Below are 20,801 nucleotides of genomic sequence, written 5' to 3'. Positions count from 1 at the left end.
CTTTCACCACAGAACTGGGCTGGTGCTGGAGTGCCCACATATGGCAGGGGAATCTTTGCAGTTACTGAAAACGTGTTAACGTCAAGTCTTTTCTTCTCAAAAAACAACAACAAGAAAGAGTAGTTCAGAAAAAAATCAGCAAAAAAGAAAAAAAAGTAGGCAGTAGTCCAGTAGGCAGAAAAAATCTCCTGTAAACAAAAGAATGAATGAATACAGTTCTGTTCACGAGCAGGTTCAGATCACAATTCAGTAAGTTCGCTCAGATGTCCGACAAAAGCTTATTTTGAAAGCATCGAAACAAAAACACTGTAGAAAGGCCCCAAAAAGTCAGCTATGAAGTCCAAAAGTCTACAGTGTCGTTCGCGCCCACGAAGAATAGTCCCGAAAATTGGGAGAAATGACTCGTTCAGAAAACAGCTTCGTCCTCAAAACTACTGTCCGTGTATTCTCCCGGAAGAAAACTGTAGGTGAACAAAATCAAAGCTCTTTTGAGACGGAGTCAAAAACACTCTCTCAGGACGTAATGGTGGACGCCCTCTCTTGCATCACACTGGCTCACAGATCAGCTTCAACGCAATCCTCACTCCCGTGAAAATGTCCACAGCAGCAGCACAAGCTCGGTCCAGCTCCTCGTCAGCTCACCTCGAAACTCGCCGTCCACTTAGAAGCACATAAACCGCGAGAATTGGGCTTTCTTTCTTTACTTAGTTTTTTCTGTCTCGGATTTTCTCCTTCGCGCTCTTCACTTCCGTCTCGGTTTCTCCAAAACACATTTCAAAACAAAGGTCTTGAATACCTGCCTCCACACGAGTCTGCTTTGAGCGTCGCAAGTAAAACGTCGAGTGGCGCAGAAAGCGCGGCCCCGAATGCAGGCTATAACGGTGGTCAAGGGCAGAGAAACCGCTCTGAAAGGACGTCGGGAACAGGGAGTTGTTAAACCACCGGCACCCGTTCAAATTACCGACCGCGTTTTACTCGGGAATTTAACGATTTAGGGTGACCGTAAGAGCCATTTCCCCCCGGCCGCGTCCTGGCCAGGATTTCTATATGTCCTAAAGAGAGTATATCGCCAGAGTCAAAGCGCATCGCTCGCGCGCTGATTTAGACGTTGCCAGGGTTACGTCGGCGAGTCCCTTTGACGCCACAATAAGACGACGTCATTTTTAGAACTTTCAGCAGCATTTAGAAGCGACGAAAATCTCCAGTCTCTCGTGGAGAGTTTGAGTTGTTCTGTGGTGATTTACTCTGATACATTAAAACAAAAGGCGAAATGTGGAAAAGACTGATAAAAGAAAAGCGTGAGCAGTTTGATGAGTGGTACGGGAGGTTCCAAAGGAACGAGGACTTCCTTCAAAAGAGAGTTCGTCATACTGCCAGGCTATCAAGCTGACTGGAGAGAAGAGGTTAGGAGAAAACGAAGACCCAAATCCGTTTCCGTGGCGAAAAGAGCCTGCTGAAATGGAAAAATCTTAAAGCCTTCTTCAAAAAGAGGCCCGAGTGGTGGGACGTGTTACCTCCCAAAGTTCCTCCCGTGAATATCGGGTCTTGTACTCGGATATACCCAAGAAGTGGCCTATGACAAGTCTGCTCCCAGAAGAACCAGGCGAGGCCAAAAAGCGACACGATCCAGAGCCACACTACTGAAATACATCTAGTGAAGCCTGTGATGATCGACTTGAGCGCAGTCATATGCCAGGCGTTTGAAGACAGTGAGGCTGCGTCATCCGAGACCGATGAAGACCCGAGCGCTTTCGATGATGATGAAGAATATTACTCATCAGAAGAGTGAAGCTCAGCACATCAGTGCGGACTTGAAGAGCAGCGCATAAGAAAGTGCATACTTGTGTGTGCCAGATCTCGTAATCTGTATGCATAATAAATCGATAACTAAAAGTATGAAGAATGTCTGTCTCTGTTTTTCAATAGAACACTGAAATATTCCTAATTTACTTGAGCTTCAAGTGAAACGTATCAAGTTTTCTGAGAGACTGGCCATTAGGCCAATTAAGCAACTAGAACTATAACTTGAGTGGTTTGGTGAATGGTGACTTAGAAGAGTGCTTTTCAAAACTAAAAACAATAATGACTATTTTCTAATGAAAGTGCTTTTTTCTTGGGTAAACGCTGTATACGACATACTTGCAATATAGAAATGAACCACGTGACGGGGCTTTAACAATATCTATCGGCGTGAGCCAAGGGGTCGAGCGAATTTTGGTAAAACGCATTTTTTCTCATCCCAGACACGACCACGAGATATGATTTAGGGCTTATATATATATCTTACTGCTAAATAAATACAATGTTTTATTAGATTTATTAATACTATAATACATTGAATGTAATTACATTTGTAAGGGGCCAGTATAGTGTTTGCATATTTTAATTTAATATTAATTTAATTTATAAGTAATTCAGAGGACAAATTTTATTTTTGAACATGAAACATTTACACAATAAACAATGAGGCTAGTGTTTGCTGCCCCTCTTGACTGTTGGACTGGAATTTAGGGAATGCTACGTTTATGGAGGTTACAGAGCATGAATAATCACCTGCTCTGCAAAAGGGCCCATATCACACGTCTCTTTACTGGTTGTGGCTTGCATCAAGTTCAAGATATAGATGATTGCATACAGAGCAGCCGGCTCAATGGGCTCAGCACCCACTCTTAAAGGGATACTCCACGCCAAAGCGAAACGTTTGTCGTTAATCGCTTACCCCTTAAGTCTCTAGAAGCTTTGTTCGTCCTCGTAACATAATTAAAAATATTTTGCATAAAAACAGGAGGTTTGCGACTGTCCCATTGACTGCGGAGTAAAAAATACTGTCAGTGTCAAGAAAGGATTGAAAGACATCGTCAGAATAGTCCATCTGCCATCAGTGATTCAACCGTAATGTTATGAAGCAACCAGAATACTTTCTGTATGCGAAGACAAAAACAAAGCTTTTACAGGTTTGGGGAGAAGTAACCCTTCAATAAAGGATGTTGCATTTTTGTTGCTTCTAAAACCATTACTTACATTTAATTTATATACATATATATGTATTTATTTTAATATATATGTTAAATTACAGAAAGGTAGTTTATTAAATTGAGAATGTTAAAGTACAAAGATACTACTATTACACTCTTTTATTTTATTAGCTTACTGTACCTTTAAATTCTTTGTGGTTTAGAGTCAAGGCCACTGTAGTAGAAAAAAAAATCTCCATGAGATAAATGCTTTTATTGAGATGTTTTATAACAGTAGGACCCACCCACCAAAACCTCAAAGCTGCTCTGTTAAACTTGAACTGACTTCCTTGTTTCGAAGCGTCTCGTTCTACTAAACGTAAGTAACAAATATAATCAACAATAACTCTAATTTACTTTTTTTTAATGTAAAAGTTGTTTATCTAGTGTTTATCTTCCAGCAAAAGGTTATTGAATAGCATGAATCGAACATTGTAACAATTTAAATAAATGAGTTTTCGGTGTTTATTCTGCAGTGTTTACTGTTTATTTCCAGTGTTTATCTGCAATGACGTGTAACAAGTTCATAAGTTATAACATTACAGGCTGCTTAAAGGCTCAAAGTCAAATCCAGAAATTGTGCGTTAAGAATTTAATGTTTGTAGTGTTTAATAGTGTTTTAATGACCGAATGTGTATATTAAAGGCTTTGCTTACATTTTAAGTAAAAACAAATTACATGATCAATTTATTGCAAGGTCAAAATAAGTGCTAAGACTATCTTGACGTATTTAGGATATAAAGGCACTTTCCCCCAGTATGTGGCAATACATTTTATGGCTCTAAATGTATTATTTCTTAATATGTTTAATATCAGATTCCAGATTTCCAAATAGGTGTACTTAGCATAACATACTATACATCAATGTAAAGATAATTTTGACCATTTTATGACTGGTTTTGTGGCCCAGGGTCACCTATATAACAGTTTACTGTGTCCTATTTTTAATCTCATCATCACTATTTCTTTTCTCCTAGTCCCTTTAATAACTCACAGAAACAACTTTATTTTAGGTATATACATATACCACCTTTCACTTCCCTATTCCACTGACATTGGCTTTCTCTCACGGCTTCTTTTAAGAGTATAGTATTTTCTTCAGATATTGATGCATTCTTTAGAACAACTTCCACCCCTTAAAAGGTCACATTCAGAAACAACACATAAAAGAATATTTATGCACTTAAATCACACCTGAACAGAACATAACACACTTTTAAGATTATACTATAATTATTGATTATTTTCTTTTCTTTTTTTTGGCACAGATGCAAAAAGCCAAAGTTAAAAAGGTCAGCCCAGCTACCCTCACTTCCAATTTAGCAGAAGTGCAAAGAGAACAGCTTTGTGCTTCGCTAGGGGATGCGGATCTGACCCTTCTCTACAAAGCTTCAGTTCATGGATATCAAGCTTCTGCCTTCCACCAGAGATGTGACCGTCAGGGTCCTACTTTACTTGTAGCCTACAACCGATCAGGCTACGTCTTTGGTGGATACACTAGTGTGGAGTATGCACGAAGTGGCCAGGAAATTACAGATGAGGAAGCCTTCCTTTTCAGTCTTACAAGTGGAACCTCTATCTACACCAAGGTGAACAGTGGATATAAGGCACGTTATGATGATGCTAAAGGGCCCAGCTTTGGCCAACAGCTGTACTTTTGCTACAACAACCAACCAGTTTTGTATCATCAAGGAGGGAATGCATTCAACATAAATACCTCATCAATGTATGGCAATGACACTCAGCTGAGTGAATGTGAGGTGTATAAAGTCGAACAGCGTAAGTCACTCATCAGCTTTATTACCACTTCTTGTATTTTACACACAAATTTATATGCATATTGATTTCTGATTCTTTAAAATAATTAGCTTTTTTAGTGTCATGAAAATATTCTATATTTGTTCAACAATTCCCAGAGCCTGAAGTCAGCATTGAGGAGAAACCATGGAGGAATTTTCTATGGACACCTGAGTGCGTTTCTACTTTATCTCTCTTTAGCTAATTTTCTGTGCTAGTTCAAAGTAATAAAACTGTGATCTGTGTTGTAGACGAAAAGAAGAGATTATGGAAATGATCAGGAATCATAAACCCCTGATGAAGTCTGTGAGCAAGGTTAGAATCCTAACGATCGGTCCTGTAGGAGCTGGAAAATCCAGTTTCTTCAACTCCATCAACTCCATCTTCACTGGTCATGTGACCAACAAAGCCATGTCAGGATCTGCAGGAACTAGTCTCACTGTACAGGTACAGATTCAGCAGGACTTCAAGACTTCAAGGCTTCAGTTTGTATCATAAAGCAATTGTTCCACAATGACCCCTGTTTTTGGGTAGTTTCGCACATATCCAGTGAATGATGGTCGTGGAGGAAAGCCATTGCCATTTGTGTTGTGTGACACCATGGGACTCGAGGAGCAATCAGGTGCAGGACTGGATATTGAGGACATCAGCAGCATTCTTCAAGGTCACGTACCAGACCGCTATAAAGTAAGAGCACAGGTTCATGTTTTGGGGCTTGCAAATGTATATTTATCAGTAAAATTGATAGATTTTAAATGATTCTCAATTCAGTTCAACCCCATGGCACCGTTTCAACCTGATGATCAAAAAGCCTCCAGACCTGCATCTCTGCAGGAGAAGATCCACTGTGTGGTCTACGTGATCGACGCCACCAAAATCTCCCTCATGTCTGATAAACTCGAGGAGAAACTTGCTTCCATACGCCGAAAAATTAACTCACTGGGTGAGTGAAAATATTTAGACCAATCTTTTGATTAATACGAAGTAAGCTGTACATAGAGCCTCATGTGGCGCACCTTAAAACAATTTCAGGCATCGCTCAGATCGTCCTCATGACCAAAGTAGATGAAGCCTGTCCTCTAGTGGAGAAGGACCTTCAAAGCCTCTACGTCAGCTCCTACATCAAGTCAAAGGTGAGAGGTGGTCACATGATCAGACGGTCTGTAGATACAGGACTCAGAGTGAGTGAGGTGTTGTTTTGTGCTGGTTCTGCAGGTTCAGGAGGTGAGCTCTCGGTTGGGTGTGCCGGTGTCTTGTGTGTTACCGGTGAAGAACTACAGTCAGGAGCTGGAGCTGGAGCTCAACTGTGACGTCCTGCTGCTCTCCGCTCTACAGCAGATGCTTCGCTTCGCAGACGACTATTTTGATGATATTCGTCCTGTGGAGGACAACACTAAATAATTTTTTTAAGCTCCTGTGACTTTATGCTCTATAAGAAGACTAATAGTTTGACTATTTTGTACATTTGTTTTGCCAATTATGTCAACTCGGTGAAAATATAAACAATATTTGCTTAAAAAATCTGCTACCCACCTTAATTTTAACACAAAAGTGGGTGTGGTTTATAAATTGATTGTGCAGTGATGAGTGTCATTTTCCAATTATTTTAGCTGTACAATAACAGCCCGTATATATCACAATAACTCTCTGCATCAGAATTAATGTAATTAACCAATTAAATGATGCTGGTATAGGGCCCAACTGTGGCCAACAACCAACCATTTTTTTTTTCAAAATTACATCAGTGTAATGCATTCGATTTTTATTCCTGCAAAAATTAAAATAACACTCGGCTGATTATTAGTTGTACAATATGAAGCAAAACGTATCTACAATAAAATTGTTATAAACTTCATTTCCTTTAATTACTAATTTAATGTCACCTATTTACATTACTTAAGCAGTTGTTGTTTTGCTTGTTGTTTTCATGTGCGATGAAAGCCACCAAAATGACATAATGTAATGATTGAGGGGTCTGAGGCATGCAGATCAATTCGAAGGCTTTTTTTCAGCAAAGGCCTGGTCAAAGCAGGCAGACGTCACAACACAGCAAACAGGAATATCAGAGGCTAAGCAACAACAAAATCCAAAAACAAGCAGCAGCCAGTCAGGCAGCAAACAATCAAAAAAGCAACGTCAGGCAGTTAAGTCCAGAGAATATCAACAGGGAAAACAAGACAAGCACAAATAAAGACTTGTGCTAACTTCAATGCTACATCTCAGGGAAAGGCCTGCTTCAGAATATATAGTCCACAAACAGGAAGTAGTAGCAGAGGTCAGAGCTCCCTCTGCTGGCTGATATAACAGCTCCCTCTGCATAACACATAGCATAAAAAAAGTCAAACTGTGATTCTAATCCAAAGTCCTTTTAAAACAGCAAGATTAAAACTCAACAATTTATGAAAGACTTTTCTATGACTGAGCGATTACCATTATATATTTATAAATATTATTCAGTACTTTTCACCTTCATATCCAACTAAACGGATTATAAGAATATAAATACATAATAATTGGATAGGCTATCTTAATCTAAAACCAGTATTTTACAGTAGGAGGAGCATGGGGTAAATTGAAGAAAAATTTATTTTGAAGCCATATTTTTATACCTTTGTGATATAAAATTTTTTTCTTTTCTTGAGGACCACAAGTGGCTCAACTAACCCCACTCTGCTTTATAAATCTTCATAATAATCCATTCAGGATGGAATCATTTATTTATATTATTGTCTTATGTAATGCATGTCTTTTTGTTAAAGAGCAAAGAAACATTAGGAAAGCTCAGCATGGATTCGCTCACTTTTCCATTAACAAAAGAGGGAAGAGAACAGCTCTGTGGTTTGCTGGGGGATGTGGATCTGACTGTTCTCTACAAAGCATCAATGGATATTAAGCTTACCTTTCACCAGGGATGTGACCATTAGGGCCCAACCTTAGTTGTAGCTACCATTCTGGACTTTTCTGGATACGCAAGTGTGGAATATGCTCAGAGTGGCAGTGTATTACCGATAAAGAAGCTTTCCTGTTTAGTGTTCAAGACGACGTGCCGCTGTGCGTCAAAGTCAACGTTGGATGTCATGCACGTCTTGATGAAGCTAAGGGCCTTACTTTGGTCAACAGCTGTACTTCCGCTACAAGAACGAAACAGCTGTGTATCCTCAAGGAGGAAATTAATTTAGTTTTGATACATGTTCTGCTGTTCTAGTTCAATGGGAGTTACTTTCAAAACTTTGGAAGATTGAAATAAAAAAAATTACACATTTATAAGACTAAACGTTTTAATAACAAAAACACAAGTGTTTATATAGGTCATGATGTTGCTTATTTATGTCTGCATGCTAAAACACTTTTTATTTTTATACTTTACAGAAACCCATGATAGAATAAAAAAAAAAAAAGATAAATAAATGCAGCAATTGTAATACTATTAATGTCTCACTGGCTGATGCCGAAATTTGCAGCTGCCTTGATTCATCTTGCTATGTAGTGTCTGAGACAGGAAGTGAAGCTGAAATTGGGTTTAGGTTTGCTTTGATTTCTTCCTACCTTGAAATGCATCATCAAGGCAGCAGTTTTCAGATTTCGGACGCAGCCGCTTCTTTACGAGACGAGAGCAGTCATTATTTCTCTAGGCAGAAACGGGAAGGTAAGCTACTGGGTCGACAAAAATATTACCACAATATAAAAGTGTTTCGCTGTTTATTTACCGTAGGCCTAAGTCGTTCACCGCAGCATGTAAAAACGTGTAACGTTACCTTACTTTCTATTTTAATGTCAATTTCAAAATTGTTGATCGCTCACAATGTGATTTTTTTTTTAATTAGCCTAAACGTTTACATAAATGTAAAAACCTTAAAAAACAACTTATATGTTACAATTTGATATGATAAACGCATACCAGTCATACGTTGCTTAATAAAAGCTGTTTTATACGTGTTTACATCGAGCGTGCCGATTCCGCCATCTTGATATCACATGGCCAGACTGTACTACACGCTTTACTTCTCAACTCGTTATTAACTTGACGATTTTTTTAATGTTGTACATTTAGCACGGTTTTCACTAACTTAAGTGAATGATTGTCAGCACAATAATATATATATATATATATATATATATATATATATATATATATATATATATATATATATATATATATAATTAATAATATAAATAGTTTATTTTTGTCTTTCAAAGATGTATCATTCTTTTGGATTGGGATCGCAAGTGCCCATGATTGCTCCTGTCTCTTGCAAATTACCAGACGAGAAAGGTAAGCGGCTTCGCGCTTTGTTGGGGAATGTGAAACTGAGCCTTCTCTACAAAGCTTCAGTCCATGGATATAAAGCTTCTGCCTTCCACCAGAGATGTGACCGTCGTGGCCCTACTTTACTTGTAGCCTTCAACCGATCAGGCTACGTCTTTGGTGGATACACTAGTGTGGAGTATGCTCGAAGTGGGCAGCATGTTATAGATAGGGAAGCTTTCCTGTTCAGCTTTCAAGGCAGGATGCCTGTGTGCATCAAAATTAACGGTGGACATTACGCACGCCTCGATGACGCTGGAGGGCCGAACTTTGGCCAACAGCTGTACTTTTGCTACAACAACCAACCAGTTGTGTTGAATCACAGAGGGAATGCATTTAGTGTTAATACGGCAACAATGTATGGGAACGACACTGAGCTGACAGAATGTGAGGTGTACAAAGTGAAGCAGGGTAAGTTAAGTCTTTAGAAAGTGATTGACGTGATTATATAATCTAATATGCATTGTATTTATTAATTTTGATTCCCAGTCCCTCAGAGCAGCGCCATAAACAAGCAATGGAGGAATGTTCTGTGGACAGAAAAGTATGCTTCAACTTTTCTGTTTCTCTCTCCGCTGTTGCTGATTTCGTAGGATGATCTCATACAATTGTTGTGTTCCGTGCCATAGTCGAAGAGAAGAGCTCATAGAAATGATCAGGAACCATAAACCCCTGATGACGTCTGTGAGTCGAGTCCGAATCCTAATGATCGGTCCTGTAGGTGCTGGAAAATCCAGTTTCTTCAACTCTATCAACTCCATCTTCATGGGCCGCATGACCAGCAAAGCCATGTCAGGATCTGCAAGAACTAGTGTCACCACACAGGTACAGATTTAACAGGAGAACCGACAGTTTTTCAAGTTATGTCAAGACCTGACTTTGTTTGTAACAATTATTTCTTTTAGTTTCGCACATACTCAGTTGTTGACTTTCATGATGGAACGCTGTTGCCATTTGTGTTGTGTGACACCATGGGACTCGAGGAGCAATCAGGTGCAGGACTGGATATTGAGGACATCAGCAGCATTCTTCAAGGTCACGTACCAGACCGCTATAAAGTAAGAGCTTTAAGATGGTTCACGTATCTCCAAAATAGATTTCGCTATGTTGATTTGTTTAATGAATAGCTGTTCTTTTTAATTTTTCTCTGAATTCAAGTTCAACCCCATTGCACCATTTCAACACAATGAACGAAGAGTCAACAGACCTGCATCTCTACAGGAGACGATTCATTGTGTAGTGTACGTGATGGACGCCACCAAAATCTCCCTCATGTCTGATAAACTAGAGGAAAAACTTGCTTCCATACGCCGAAGAGTAAACTCTCTAAGTAAACTAACACTATTTTACAACTGATGTATAGTCTGAGAAATAAAAATTCAATTGGTATGTTGCTTTGGATAAAGCTATCTTCTAAAAGAATGTAAAATGGTGTGTATACAATCTGCTAGGCATTCCCCAGATCGTCCTGATGACCAAAGTAGATGAAGCCTGTCCTCTAGTGGAGAAGGACCTTCAAAGCCTCTACGTCAGCTCCTACATCAAGTCAAAGGTGAGAGGTGGTCACATGATCAGACGGTCTGTAGATACAGGACTCAGAGTGAGTGAGGTGTTGTTTTGTGCTGGTTCTGCAGGTTCAGGAGGTGAGCTCTCGGTTGGGTGTGCCGGTGTCTTGTGTGTTACCGGTGAAGAACTACAGTCAGGAGCTGGAGCTGGAGCTCAACTGTGACGTCCTGCTGCTCTCCGCTCTACAGCAGATGCTCAACTTCGCAGAAGACTACCTGGATGATGTTGGTCGTCTGGAGTATGATGTATTATAAATCGCGCTGGTGGAAAATTTGCTTTTGATACTGTTATGCTAATGAGCTTTTTGTTTGAATGTTAAATAACGATTACATGATTCTCAGTTGAAGTGCATTTATTTTCTTCTATATGCTAGAAAGTTCGTAAAATAATTGTTAAATTACAGAAAAATCTGAGTTATTAAACTGAGCGTATGTTAAAGCAATGTTACCATCCTTGGTCTCCTATTCTTTTATGTGTACAGCATATAAATGGGGAAATGATGGGGGGGACGACTGAGTTTTTACCAACTCAGTAATGTCCTGAGAAATAAAATCATGTCAGAATGCTGTTATTAGAACGCTGATTGTATTATCCCAACACTTCTATTTTTATTTTTTTGGTCTACCTGGGGGCAACTTGCCCCATCACAGTGACTTGAGAACTTTAAACAACTAGCAGTTAACCAAGGGGTAAAAAAAAATACTTTAATATACATTAAAAAAGCAACCGAATTTCTTAAAAAAAAAACTCCCTCATGTCATGTGATGATTTGAATGAAAAGCATTAAGATAGATTAAGAGCAAATAACCCAATTTAAAAGTGCTTGAATCATTCAGCCTTCATAACTTAATCACACACCGATCACTCTCTGTCATTTCCATAATATGTACTTTCCTGTTTTGGCCTACTAAACTACGAAAAAGTATACTTCTAATTTTAGAAAAATTAAGTTGGCCTGTTTTGTTTTAACAATTCACTCAAACTGTACTTTTATACACTTTTGCTTCTATCCTGATATATATTAAAGGAATGCGATTTCCTTTTTTGTGTGAGATTTTCAGACTACCGTCAAGTTTCCTGTGGTTTCACAGATGAGGCTTAAGCCTAGTTCTAGACTAAAATATAAATCTGAGCTCTTTCAACTGAATGAAACTTGCACCGACTGATCTTAGAACATGCCATTGCACTTTTTCCTCTCGAGATGCACAACAGCAATGCTTTTTTTTCCCTAAGGCATGTTAATAAAAATGACCTAAATGTCTTAATTGAGCTACGGCCTAATTCTGGTTTAGGCTAAGCCCTGTTTGTGAAAACCCGGCCATTGTGGTCTGCTTTGTTTTTGGTAGTAAATAAAAAGTGCACTGGTTACATTTAAACTCTGCTGTCATCCGCGTGCAGTAATCACCCCTGCTATAACCATGCATGACTATATATAACGTGCACGGGTCAACGATAAGTTTCGAAAAGCTACAACAGAAAATACGATCGCCTGGAGTGAAGAGTTTCGATTCCGAGGCGCTGTCGTTTGATTGGAGGAAAGACCCAGAGGAGCTCGACGCGCTCGGCCGTGGAGGGAAGACAACTACTGAAGCAGCGTTTTAGCCTTTCTTCTGAGAGAAAGACGACGCGAAATGCAAAGGTAAGATGACAGCCGTTATGGTTATGAATCATGCGCGAAACTAAATATGCGGTATTTGCACAACGGATAAGTCTGCATCGTTTAAGAATATTTTGCTTTAGTTTCAGTTTCGATTCCGGCTGATCAGTCTCGGTTAGTTCGTGCATCAGGGCTTTCAGAAAATAAGACAAAATGTGAATGTTATACGAACCCCTGTAGGGATGTCACTGTAAGGTTTAATTGTCTGTTTAATAAGCACATGTGTTATTAGCAAGGCGTGTGCAGCGATACTTTCCAAAATGTACTATATTTTGTACAATTCAACGGCAGTAAAAACTGTCCTTTTTACTCGCATCAAACGGTGTCTTTAATGTTTACTACACCAGTACGTTAGTACATAGATTAATCAATAAATTAATACGCATATTACTCTAAATTAATACGCATGTTTTCAATGTTAGTACTATAGTACACAAATTATATATATATATATATATATATATATATATATATATATATATATATATATACATACATACACACACACATATATATATATATATATATATATATATATACATATATATATATATATATATATATATATATATATATATATATACACATACACACGCACACACATATATAAAACCATTAAGCTGTCATTTATGTGTATTCAAAAAGCTATAAGCCCTGTCAAGCTGTAGTTTAAAGTACATTTATAACAGCCAAGAGGTTGTAGACACTAACAAACGCCTCTTAGCTCTTACAAATTCACTGTAAATCACGGCTTCCTGGGACGTATTGTTTTATTATATACTACACTGTCTAGCAGAGAGCTTTCTTTACTTATATTCTGAAACTCAAGAGGAAACAGTAACCACTACACTACTGTAAGGCAGATACAGTACGTGGCTGACGTGGAGACCCCTGGTGTTCACTACGATTAGCTACTAATGCAAGCTGAACCTGTTTGTTCAGACAGATGAGGAATCAATGGGTGGTTCTCACACAACAAACAGGTGCTTCTGTTTCTTCAGAATTAGCTCAAACAGGGTCTAAAAAGGTTCTGGGAAGTATCAGCGGCATAACTGTACAGCGATCGGTGGTTTGTTTATTAGTGCAGTTTTTCATATGCCTCAACATACATGTGCTTTAGAGACGTGATCCTTCATTAATGGTTGTTTAATTTTAATGCTAAAAGCGTTGCTGTTTCGAACGAAGAAACTTCACAGAACAGGTTTGTCTTGGGTGTAACGTTCTAAGAACAAGTCAAGCATCTGCGAAAGGTAAGTTACACGCATATTATACGAGCATAAAGTATTACATACAATATTTGATTCGTGCTTATAAGATTATGATGTATGTTGTATCTCTCAGTTCATTTAACTGTCTGTGCAGCAGAAGTTCAGAGAAACAATGAAAGCAAATCTAAGTACAAAAAAATTTGGTTTTATATATTATACTTTATATTTCTCATAAATTAAAGAAAAATATTTATTTGGTCTTTTCTTCCTTCAATAGAAATGAACGTGATCATAAATACAGTGAGCACATAAACAGTGCATAAAAAAATAAAAATAGCACACAAAAGTTTACCGTTTGTGGATGAAGCTCGAGTTTTTATTTGTATTTGCATGTTTTTGTCTTCAAGGTGGCAAAAACAAGCGAGAAAAAGTACCATGGAGTCCCTCACTTCTAATTTAGCAGAAGAGAAGAGAAAGCAGCTCTGTGCCTTACTCGGGGATGTGGATCTGACCCTTCTCTACAAAGCTTCAGTTCATGGATATCAAACTTCTGCCTTCCACCAGAGATGTGACCGTCAGGGTCCTACTTTACTTGTAGCTTACAACCGGTCAGGCTACGTCTTTGGTGGATACACTAGTGTGGATTATTCTCAGAGTGGGCAGTATATTACAGATGATGAAACATTCATATTCAGTTTTCAAGTCAAGATTGCTCTGTGTGTCAAAGTTAACAGTGGACATTACGCACGCATTGATGACGCTGGAGGGCCTAACTTTGGCCAACAGCTGTACTTTTGCTACAACAACCAACCAGTTGTGTATAACACAGGAGGGAATGCATTCACTGTTAATGCGGCAACAATGTATGGGAACGACACTCAGCTGACAGAATGTGAGGTGTACAAAGTGAAGCAGGGTAAGCCAATCACCGGATGTTTTTTAACCAAATAGTAAAAGAAGCTTCAGTCTTTTAGTAATTTGCGTTAATCATTATTGTTAACATTTTATTTATTATTTGCCAGCTTCTCAAGTCAGTACTGAGCAGAAACCTTGGAGGAACGTTCTGTGGACAGCTGAGTATGTTTCTACTCAGGGTTTGGTTTTGTTTGCCTGAATGTAATTTGATATACAGCTATAAAACTGTGATCTGTGTTGTAGACGAAGAGAAGAACTCATGGAGATGATCAGGAATTATAAACCCCTGATGACGTCTGTGAGTCGAGTCCGAATCCTAATGATCGGTCCTGTAGGTGCTGGAAAATCCAGTTTCTTCAACTCCATCAACTCCATCTTCATGGGCCGCATGACCAACAAAGCCATGTCAGGATCTGCAGGAACTAGTCTCACCACACAGGTACGGTTTTTACATTTTTTTTTGTATTTTCTATTAAATCTCAAGGATTGTTTCTCAATGATTTCAGCTCTTATTGTGATTTTTTTCTTGTTGGGTAGTTTCGCACATATCCAGTAAAAGACGGTCGTGGAGGAAAGCCGTTGCCGTTTGTGTTGTGTGACACCATGGGACTCGAGGAGCAATCAGGTGCAGGACTGGATATTGAGGACATCAGCAGCATTCTTCAAGGTCACGTACCAGACCGCTATAAAGTAAGAGCACAGGTTCATGTTTTGGGGCTTGCAAATGTATATTAATCAGTAAAGTTGATCTTTATTTTTAATTATTCTCAATTCAGTTCAACCCTGTGGGATCGTTTCAACCTGATGATCAAAAAGCCTCCAGACCTGCATCTCTGCAGGAGAAGATCCACTGTGTGGTCTACGTGATCGACGCCACCAAAATCTCCCTCATGTCTGACAAACTCGAGGAGAAACTTGCTTCCATACGCAGAAAAATTAACTCACTGGGTGAGTGAAAATATTTAGACCAATCTTTTGATTAATACGAAGTAAGCTGTACATAGAGCCTCATGTGGCGCACCTTAAAACAATTTCAGGCATCGCTCAGATCGTCCTCATGACCAAAGTAGATGAAGCCTGTCCTCTAGTGGAGAAGGACCTTCAAAGCCTCTACGTCAGCGCCTACATCAAGTCAAAGGTGAGAGGTGGTCACATGATCAGACGGTCTGTAGATACAGGACTCAGAGTGAGTGAGGTGTTGTTTTGTGCTGGTTCTGCAGGTTCAGGAGGTGAGCTCTCGGTTGGGTGTGCCGGTGTCTTGTGTGTTACCGGTGAAGAACTACAGTCAGGAGCTGGAGCTGGAGCTCAACTGTGACGTCCTGCTGCTCTCCGCTCTACAGCAGATGCTCAACTTCGCAGAAGACTACCTGGATGATTCTTGTCAAATGGAGGAAAATGTTTTTTAAAATATTTTGCTGAGAAGCATCCATATTATTGCATTGTCTTTGAACAGAATAAAGGTGTCTTCGCTATATCTCTGCACGATAATGTATCTTAAGCCATAAAACTGGTGTATTAGTTATATTGCATGTGTTTATTGTGTCTTTAGAGCTAAAATGCTGTAAGATCAGTTTTACAAATGAGGACTGCTCTCTAAATGAAATGCAGACCTTTCCATGAGAAAAACATTGTAGAATTAGTCACTCCTTACATTTAAAAGTAAACATTAAAACCAATTCTGTATGGCTTGCTGAGTGCAATTAAATATTATGACACTGTGTTATTTGGCTCTTGAACTACATCACCCTGAAGGCCTCGGTGTTCTTTTTGTTTTTACATTTTCTATTTAATCAAAATGTTGTTTATAAAACAAATAGTTCCGATGCCTCATTCTGATTGGTTGAGCTTCGCTCGAAGCTGTCGTAAATACGGCGCAAAAACCTTTTTAACGTTTGTGTTTTGCTCGGCAACCGCTTTGTTGGAACTATAACCGTTTCTGAGGAACTACATTGATTGGCGGAAGAATAATGATTTTATATAATCAGACGTTGCTGTTATCTAAACTAACCGTTTTCTAAAAGCAATAAGCCCCGTGAAGTCGTGGTTTACAGTTTATAACAGCTTGTAGACCCCAAACGCCCCTTAACTCTTATAAATTCACTTTAAACCATGACTTCTTGGACCTTCTTCATGGATATTCTAGGTAAATTGGAAAATTTTTAAAAAAATGTGAACACTGTTCCTTTAACACGTTGACGTTCTTTACGTTGCCACGCGACCGGAGGTGTTCAAGCGCAGGGAATATTCTGTTGTTTAAAGCTACACAAATACCCCTTGTACTGTCCAATAGAATAAAATTAGCCGAATTTTATGTAATAAGGTACGAGAGGCTGTGCTGTATCGTGAATAAATCTCGGCTGAAGATCATTACATATACATATATATATATATATATATATATATATATATATATATATATATATATATACACATATATATATATATATATATATATATATATATATATATATATATATATATGTGTATATATATATATATATATATATATATATATATATATATATATATATATATATATATATATATATATATATATACACATACACACACACATACAGTACATATACACATGTATACACACACACACACACACACACACACACACACACATATACACACACAAACACCAAAACAAAAGAAATATTTATTCAGCAGATTAATTACCATTACTGTTTATTGAAACAACAAAAGGTGTGAATCAAATGAATCAGACTTGTAGTCAAACATGGGATCAAGAACCAGATATTTACTGTCAGATAGTTATTAGACAGAACATCAGCAGGCTGGAACAACGAAACGGATAAACCGACAATAAACCAGACGCACAGAAGCAATGTCCACTGTCCTGTAGATTACAATATATAAAAACACCTGTAACCATCCACAGGACAGCACTATTAGTGCATATTAAACCGACATCTCTTTCTTAATTTGTATAATTAGTTTGGCATCGTTAAATCACAGTAAAAAAAAAAAAAATCAGTGTAAATAAAGCATGTTCACAATATGGCGCCTTGCTAGTGTGTATAAGAGCCATGCAGATTAATTCACTCCCTCGTGTGATACACAACACAAAAAGGGGAAGTTATTAATACGGACATTTTAACAAATAGCAGAACAAAGACGCAGGTTGACTCCACGCGGCTCTGAAGTCACACTGAACCCAACGATACATCTGTGCGACCTGGTTTACTTTCCTCCAAAAAAAACAACAACAACTAAATAAAACATTGACACGTTCTTGATTTCCGCACGGGCATCCGTCAACCAATCGCTCACGTGTACCTGTTAAATAACAAAATACGCAGTTTGCCACGTCGACCAGATACAGCGCTTTAAAACGGCGAGAACGGACGGAGGGAATGTCGTGTGATGCGCGGTCAATTTCTCTGTGCTTTTTCGGTATTTGACACCTATAAAGAGCGCATTCATATTCAAAATCGTAAAAAATAACGCGACGCTTTTCTTTCAGAACTGTACAAGATTAAAATAAAAATCGACATTTACTTATACACATTTATATGACAAAACGGTTACGTTTATTATTTATATATATATATATAGAAAAACAAAACCATTTCTTTTTACTTTTAATCGCCAGCAGAATGCAGTATTCCCTCTGAGAGAAGAAAGCCCCTTAAATTGGCAGCTAAGTGTCAATATTTATGTACTTGCATGCTAGAAGTGACTGACAACAACAACTAAAAAAAAAAAAAAACATGGCAGAAGTGGACAACTGAATAATGGAGGTTAAATGTAATAATTATCACTGTAGTACTGTCACTGTCCGGTAGGTGGCATCACAAGCTACACAAATGCATGTGGAGGTCGTTCATCAGTCCATGTGAGGGAATACTGCACTGCCATGTTGTGTTGCTAGTAGTGTTTATTAGAGCTTGTTTTCTGCTCCGATTGGCCAAGTGGACGGGTCACGCTCCTCTACGCTTTGGTTAAGCCCTTGGAGAGTCCTACTGGCCCTCTTTTGGTGAGGAGGGCGACTGGTTACTGGCTGAATTCTTGAGGGAGCCCAGCGTTTTACTGAACCAGGAGTTTTTGGCAGCTTGGACCTCAGTCATCAAAACACCCCTCTGATGCTCCAGCTCCTGGTGCAGTACATGAAGAGATAATAACTGTGACGGCTGCTTAAAAAATTATATTAAAAAATACAACGCGTTCGTTCACCAAGATAGTTCAGGTAGGACACTTCCAGACATAAAAAGTCTTAAGAATAAAGCGCAAGATTAAAATAGCAGCGCTTGGAAAATGTAATCATTTGGAAAAGTCGTAATTCTGAGAACACAGCGCTGTGGGAATGAAGACATAACGTTAGGAAATTAACATCGTCGCGAGAATTAAATCCTATAATTGGGAGATTAGGGTTTGAAAGCAAGCAAATAAAGTAAAAGTTACGAGATTAAGGCAAAATTAAGTTAAAACATGGTGTCCAAGTCAAAATTTGACTCAAAAAAGTCAAAAGATTTAAAATCAAAATTGCGCAAATAAAGTCAAAATTATGGGATTAAAGCAAAATTGTTAAAATTGCATGAATATACATTTTGAGATTTAAGTAAAAATGATGCAAATCAAGTTAAAAATGTAGCGATTAAAGCAGAGATCAAATATGTGAACGTAGTCGTGACATTCAGACATATAACATTATGTAAAGTTGTACCATGGGGTAATAAAAGCTGTAACACTAAAAAGTGAATAAAAATTAATCAAGTTGTTACACATCAAGATTAGAGGAGTAATTCAGCAAAATCTACATTTTATAAATTAAGAAATTTGAGTAGTCGGAATTATAAAATTGGAGTGAAGAAAAACAACAGCGTAAACAAAATGTTACAAATAATATCTATTTTTATAATGTTATGACTGTATTCTATAAAACGCTGATTTCAAATATGTTGACTATAAACTAATATCAGTCAGTGCTAAGAACATTTACTAGTAGCTAGTCGCAGATTTGCACACGGACCTAACTACAAAGCTTAAAAAGCACAGAAAATGCTAGTAAATGTTGTTTTTTGGACACTATGGTGTTTTCTATGCCGTGGTGTCTGACCTGGATCTTGCACTTGGCCTCCACCAGCTGGAGCTTGGTTTGCGCCAGCTCCAGTTCTAGCTCTCTGAGCTGAGCCTTCAGCGAGTCCTTCTCCTCGTCCAGGTCCGTGTCCCGGTTGTCCTGACTCACCGCCGGCATCTGCAGGGGTCCATCTTTGCTGAACACTTCCCTACAGCGCTCACACGCCATCACTTTAGCCTGGAAGAAGAACAACAAGCGCTGATCGTCTCTGCTCGCCGTGCCATGTAAGAGTACGCGGATTATTGACTCACTTTAACTATATCCAGTTCCTCTTTTGTGGACGCCTGCTGTTTCTCCAGCCTCGTACTTAACTGGGAACATATCTAATAGGAGTAAAATAAAAATATAAAATCAGATCTCACTGTACTCGATCCATCGCAATAAATGCTCAAAAAAAGACAGGTAGCATTATAGATTTGATTAGTTTAAAATAGTTTGATATGTTTAAGCTAGTTTTTAGCTAGTTTCAGTCATTTAGTGCTCAAGATTTAATCATTCGTTCCCTTCATTTTGAAATCATGCTCACAATTTAGTAAATCGTACTCTCAGCTTATCAAATCATGGGCATGATTTAGTAATTCTTTCCCTCGCTTTACTAAAATATGCACGCCATTTACTTGTTTGTTCCCTTGGTTTAGAATTTTCTATAATACTATTTCATTAATTTGATGTAAATAAACACCACAGCTTAATCAAAATCACAGGAAGAAATTCATGGGCAAGGCAAAATGATCAATAAAGTCATAACATCACAAGATTATGGTAGTAATATTTTGAAAATAAAATCTACATTTTGATTAGAAAGTCATAGAACTATAATTAAGTTATTTTATTTCGATTAACATTTTTAGAATGGTGTAGAAAAAAGTAAAAAAATTAGCTAATAATATTTGCATATATTACAAACAGCAACAATTATTATAAAACAAATTATTGTAAAACATACTCCAATAATCGTTAAAAAAACAACTATTTATATATATATATATATATAACTTTTTTTACATTTTTATTTTTATTTTTTAATCAAGCCCTCATATAGACGGTTTAATAATCCTGTCCTGACGTACACATATGGAGTGAATTTCAAGGATAATGCGAGGTTTCCAACACACCTGTTTATACTCTGCTATGATGGCTGTGGTCTTCTTGATCTCTAATTCGGCTTTCTCCAGCTCTCTTCTGAACACTTCCTTCAGCTGAAAAGAAAACACATTATCGTACGTGTCTG

The 20,801-nt window shown here is 38.1% G+C and overlaps 4 protein-coding genes across 8 annotated transcripts in view; 3 read left to right on the top strand and 1 right to left on the bottom strand.

Moving 5' to 3' along the window:
* The first annotated feature begins 3,230 nt into the window (after positions 1 to 3,230).
* On the top strand, positions 3,231 to 6,666 carry LOC122327621 (interferon-induced protein 44-like). Its single transcript, XM_043223053.1, has 8 exons — positions 3,231 to 3,333; positions 4,283 to 4,793; positions 4,931 to 4,985; positions 5,063 to 5,258; positions 5,346 to 5,498; positions 5,583 to 5,754; positions 5,844 to 5,944; positions 6,027 to 6,666. The coding sequence occupies exons 2-8, from the start codon at positions 4,283 to 4,285 to the stop codon at positions 6,210 to 6,212; spliced, it is 1,374 nt and encodes a 457-aa protein (XP_043078988.1). The 5' UTR covers positions 3,231 to 3,333; the 3' UTR covers positions 6,213 to 6,666.
* Positions 6,667 to 8,319: 1,653 nt separating this feature from the next.
* On the top strand, positions 8,320 to 11,125 carry LOC122327619 (interferon-induced protein 44-like). Its single transcript, XM_043223050.1, has 8 exons — positions 8,320 to 8,457; positions 9,009 to 9,528; positions 9,607 to 9,661; positions 9,747 to 9,942; positions 10,023 to 10,175; positions 10,276 to 10,447; positions 10,569 to 10,669; positions 10,752 to 11,125. The coding sequence occupies exons 2-8, from the start codon at positions 9,009 to 9,011 to the stop codon at positions 10,935 to 10,937; spliced, it is 1,383 nt and encodes a 460-aa protein (XP_043078985.1). The 5' UTR covers positions 8,320 to 8,457; the 3' UTR covers positions 10,938 to 11,125.
* A 1,044-nt stretch (positions 11,126 to 12,169) lies between these two features.
* Positions 12,170 to 16,183, top strand: LOC122327620 (interferon-induced protein 44-like). 2 transcript variants are annotated; one of them, XM_043223052.1, is made up of 9 exons: positions 12,170 to 12,322; positions 13,506 to 13,590; positions 13,956 to 14,464; positions 14,571 to 14,625; positions 14,707 to 14,902; positions 15,001 to 15,153; positions 15,240 to 15,411; positions 15,501 to 15,601; positions 15,684 to 16,183. In XM_043223052.1, exons 3-9 carry the CDS (start codon positions 13,984 to 13,986, stop codon positions 15,867 to 15,869), a joined length of 1,344 nt encoding a protein of 447 aa, XP_043078987.1. In that variant the 5' UTR covers positions 12,170 to 12,322; positions 13,506 to 13,590; positions 13,956 to 13,983; the 3' UTR covers positions 15,870 to 16,183. The 2 variants fall into 2 exon arrangements, with proteins under 2 accessions (XP_043078987.1, XP_043078986.1); XM_043223051.1 differs by lacking the exon at positions 13,506 to 13,590 and having other exon boundaries at positions 12,183 to 12,322.
* Positions 16,184 to 17,140: 957 nt separating this feature from the next.
* The window catches only part of rabgap1l (RAB GTPase activating protein 1-like), a 76,530-nt gene continuing 72,869 nt past the window's right edge, over positions 17,141 to 20,801 (bottom strand). For all 4 annotated transcript variants that reach the window (XM_043223815.1, XM_043223817.1, XM_043223818.1 and 1 more), the window contains 4 exons: positions 20,686 to 20,769; positions 19,822 to 19,893; positions 19,550 to 19,747; positions 17,141 to 18,587 (listed from right to left, as the gene is read on the bottom strand). In XM_043223815.1, coding sequence (XP_043079750.1) covers positions 18,453 to 18,587; positions 19,550 to 19,747; positions 19,822 to 19,893; positions 20,686 to 20,769 — 489 coding nt within the window. In that variant the 3' untranslated portion in view covers positions 17,141 to 18,452. The remainder of the gene's footprint in view (positions 18,588 to 19,549; positions 19,748 to 19,821; positions 19,894 to 20,685; positions 20,770 to 20,801) is intronic.

This window comes from Puntigrus tetrazona, chromosome 22 (assembly GCF_018831695.1).
Source record: "Puntigrus tetrazona isolate hp1 chromosome 22, ASM1883169v1, whole genome shotgun sequence".
Lineage (NCBI taxonomy): Eukaryota > Metazoa > Chordata > Actinopteri > Cypriniformes > Cyprinidae > Puntigrus > Puntigrus tetrazona.
The sequence above is the reverse complement of the archived record's forward strand: the minus strand, read 5'-3'. Positions and strand labels throughout refer to the sequence as shown.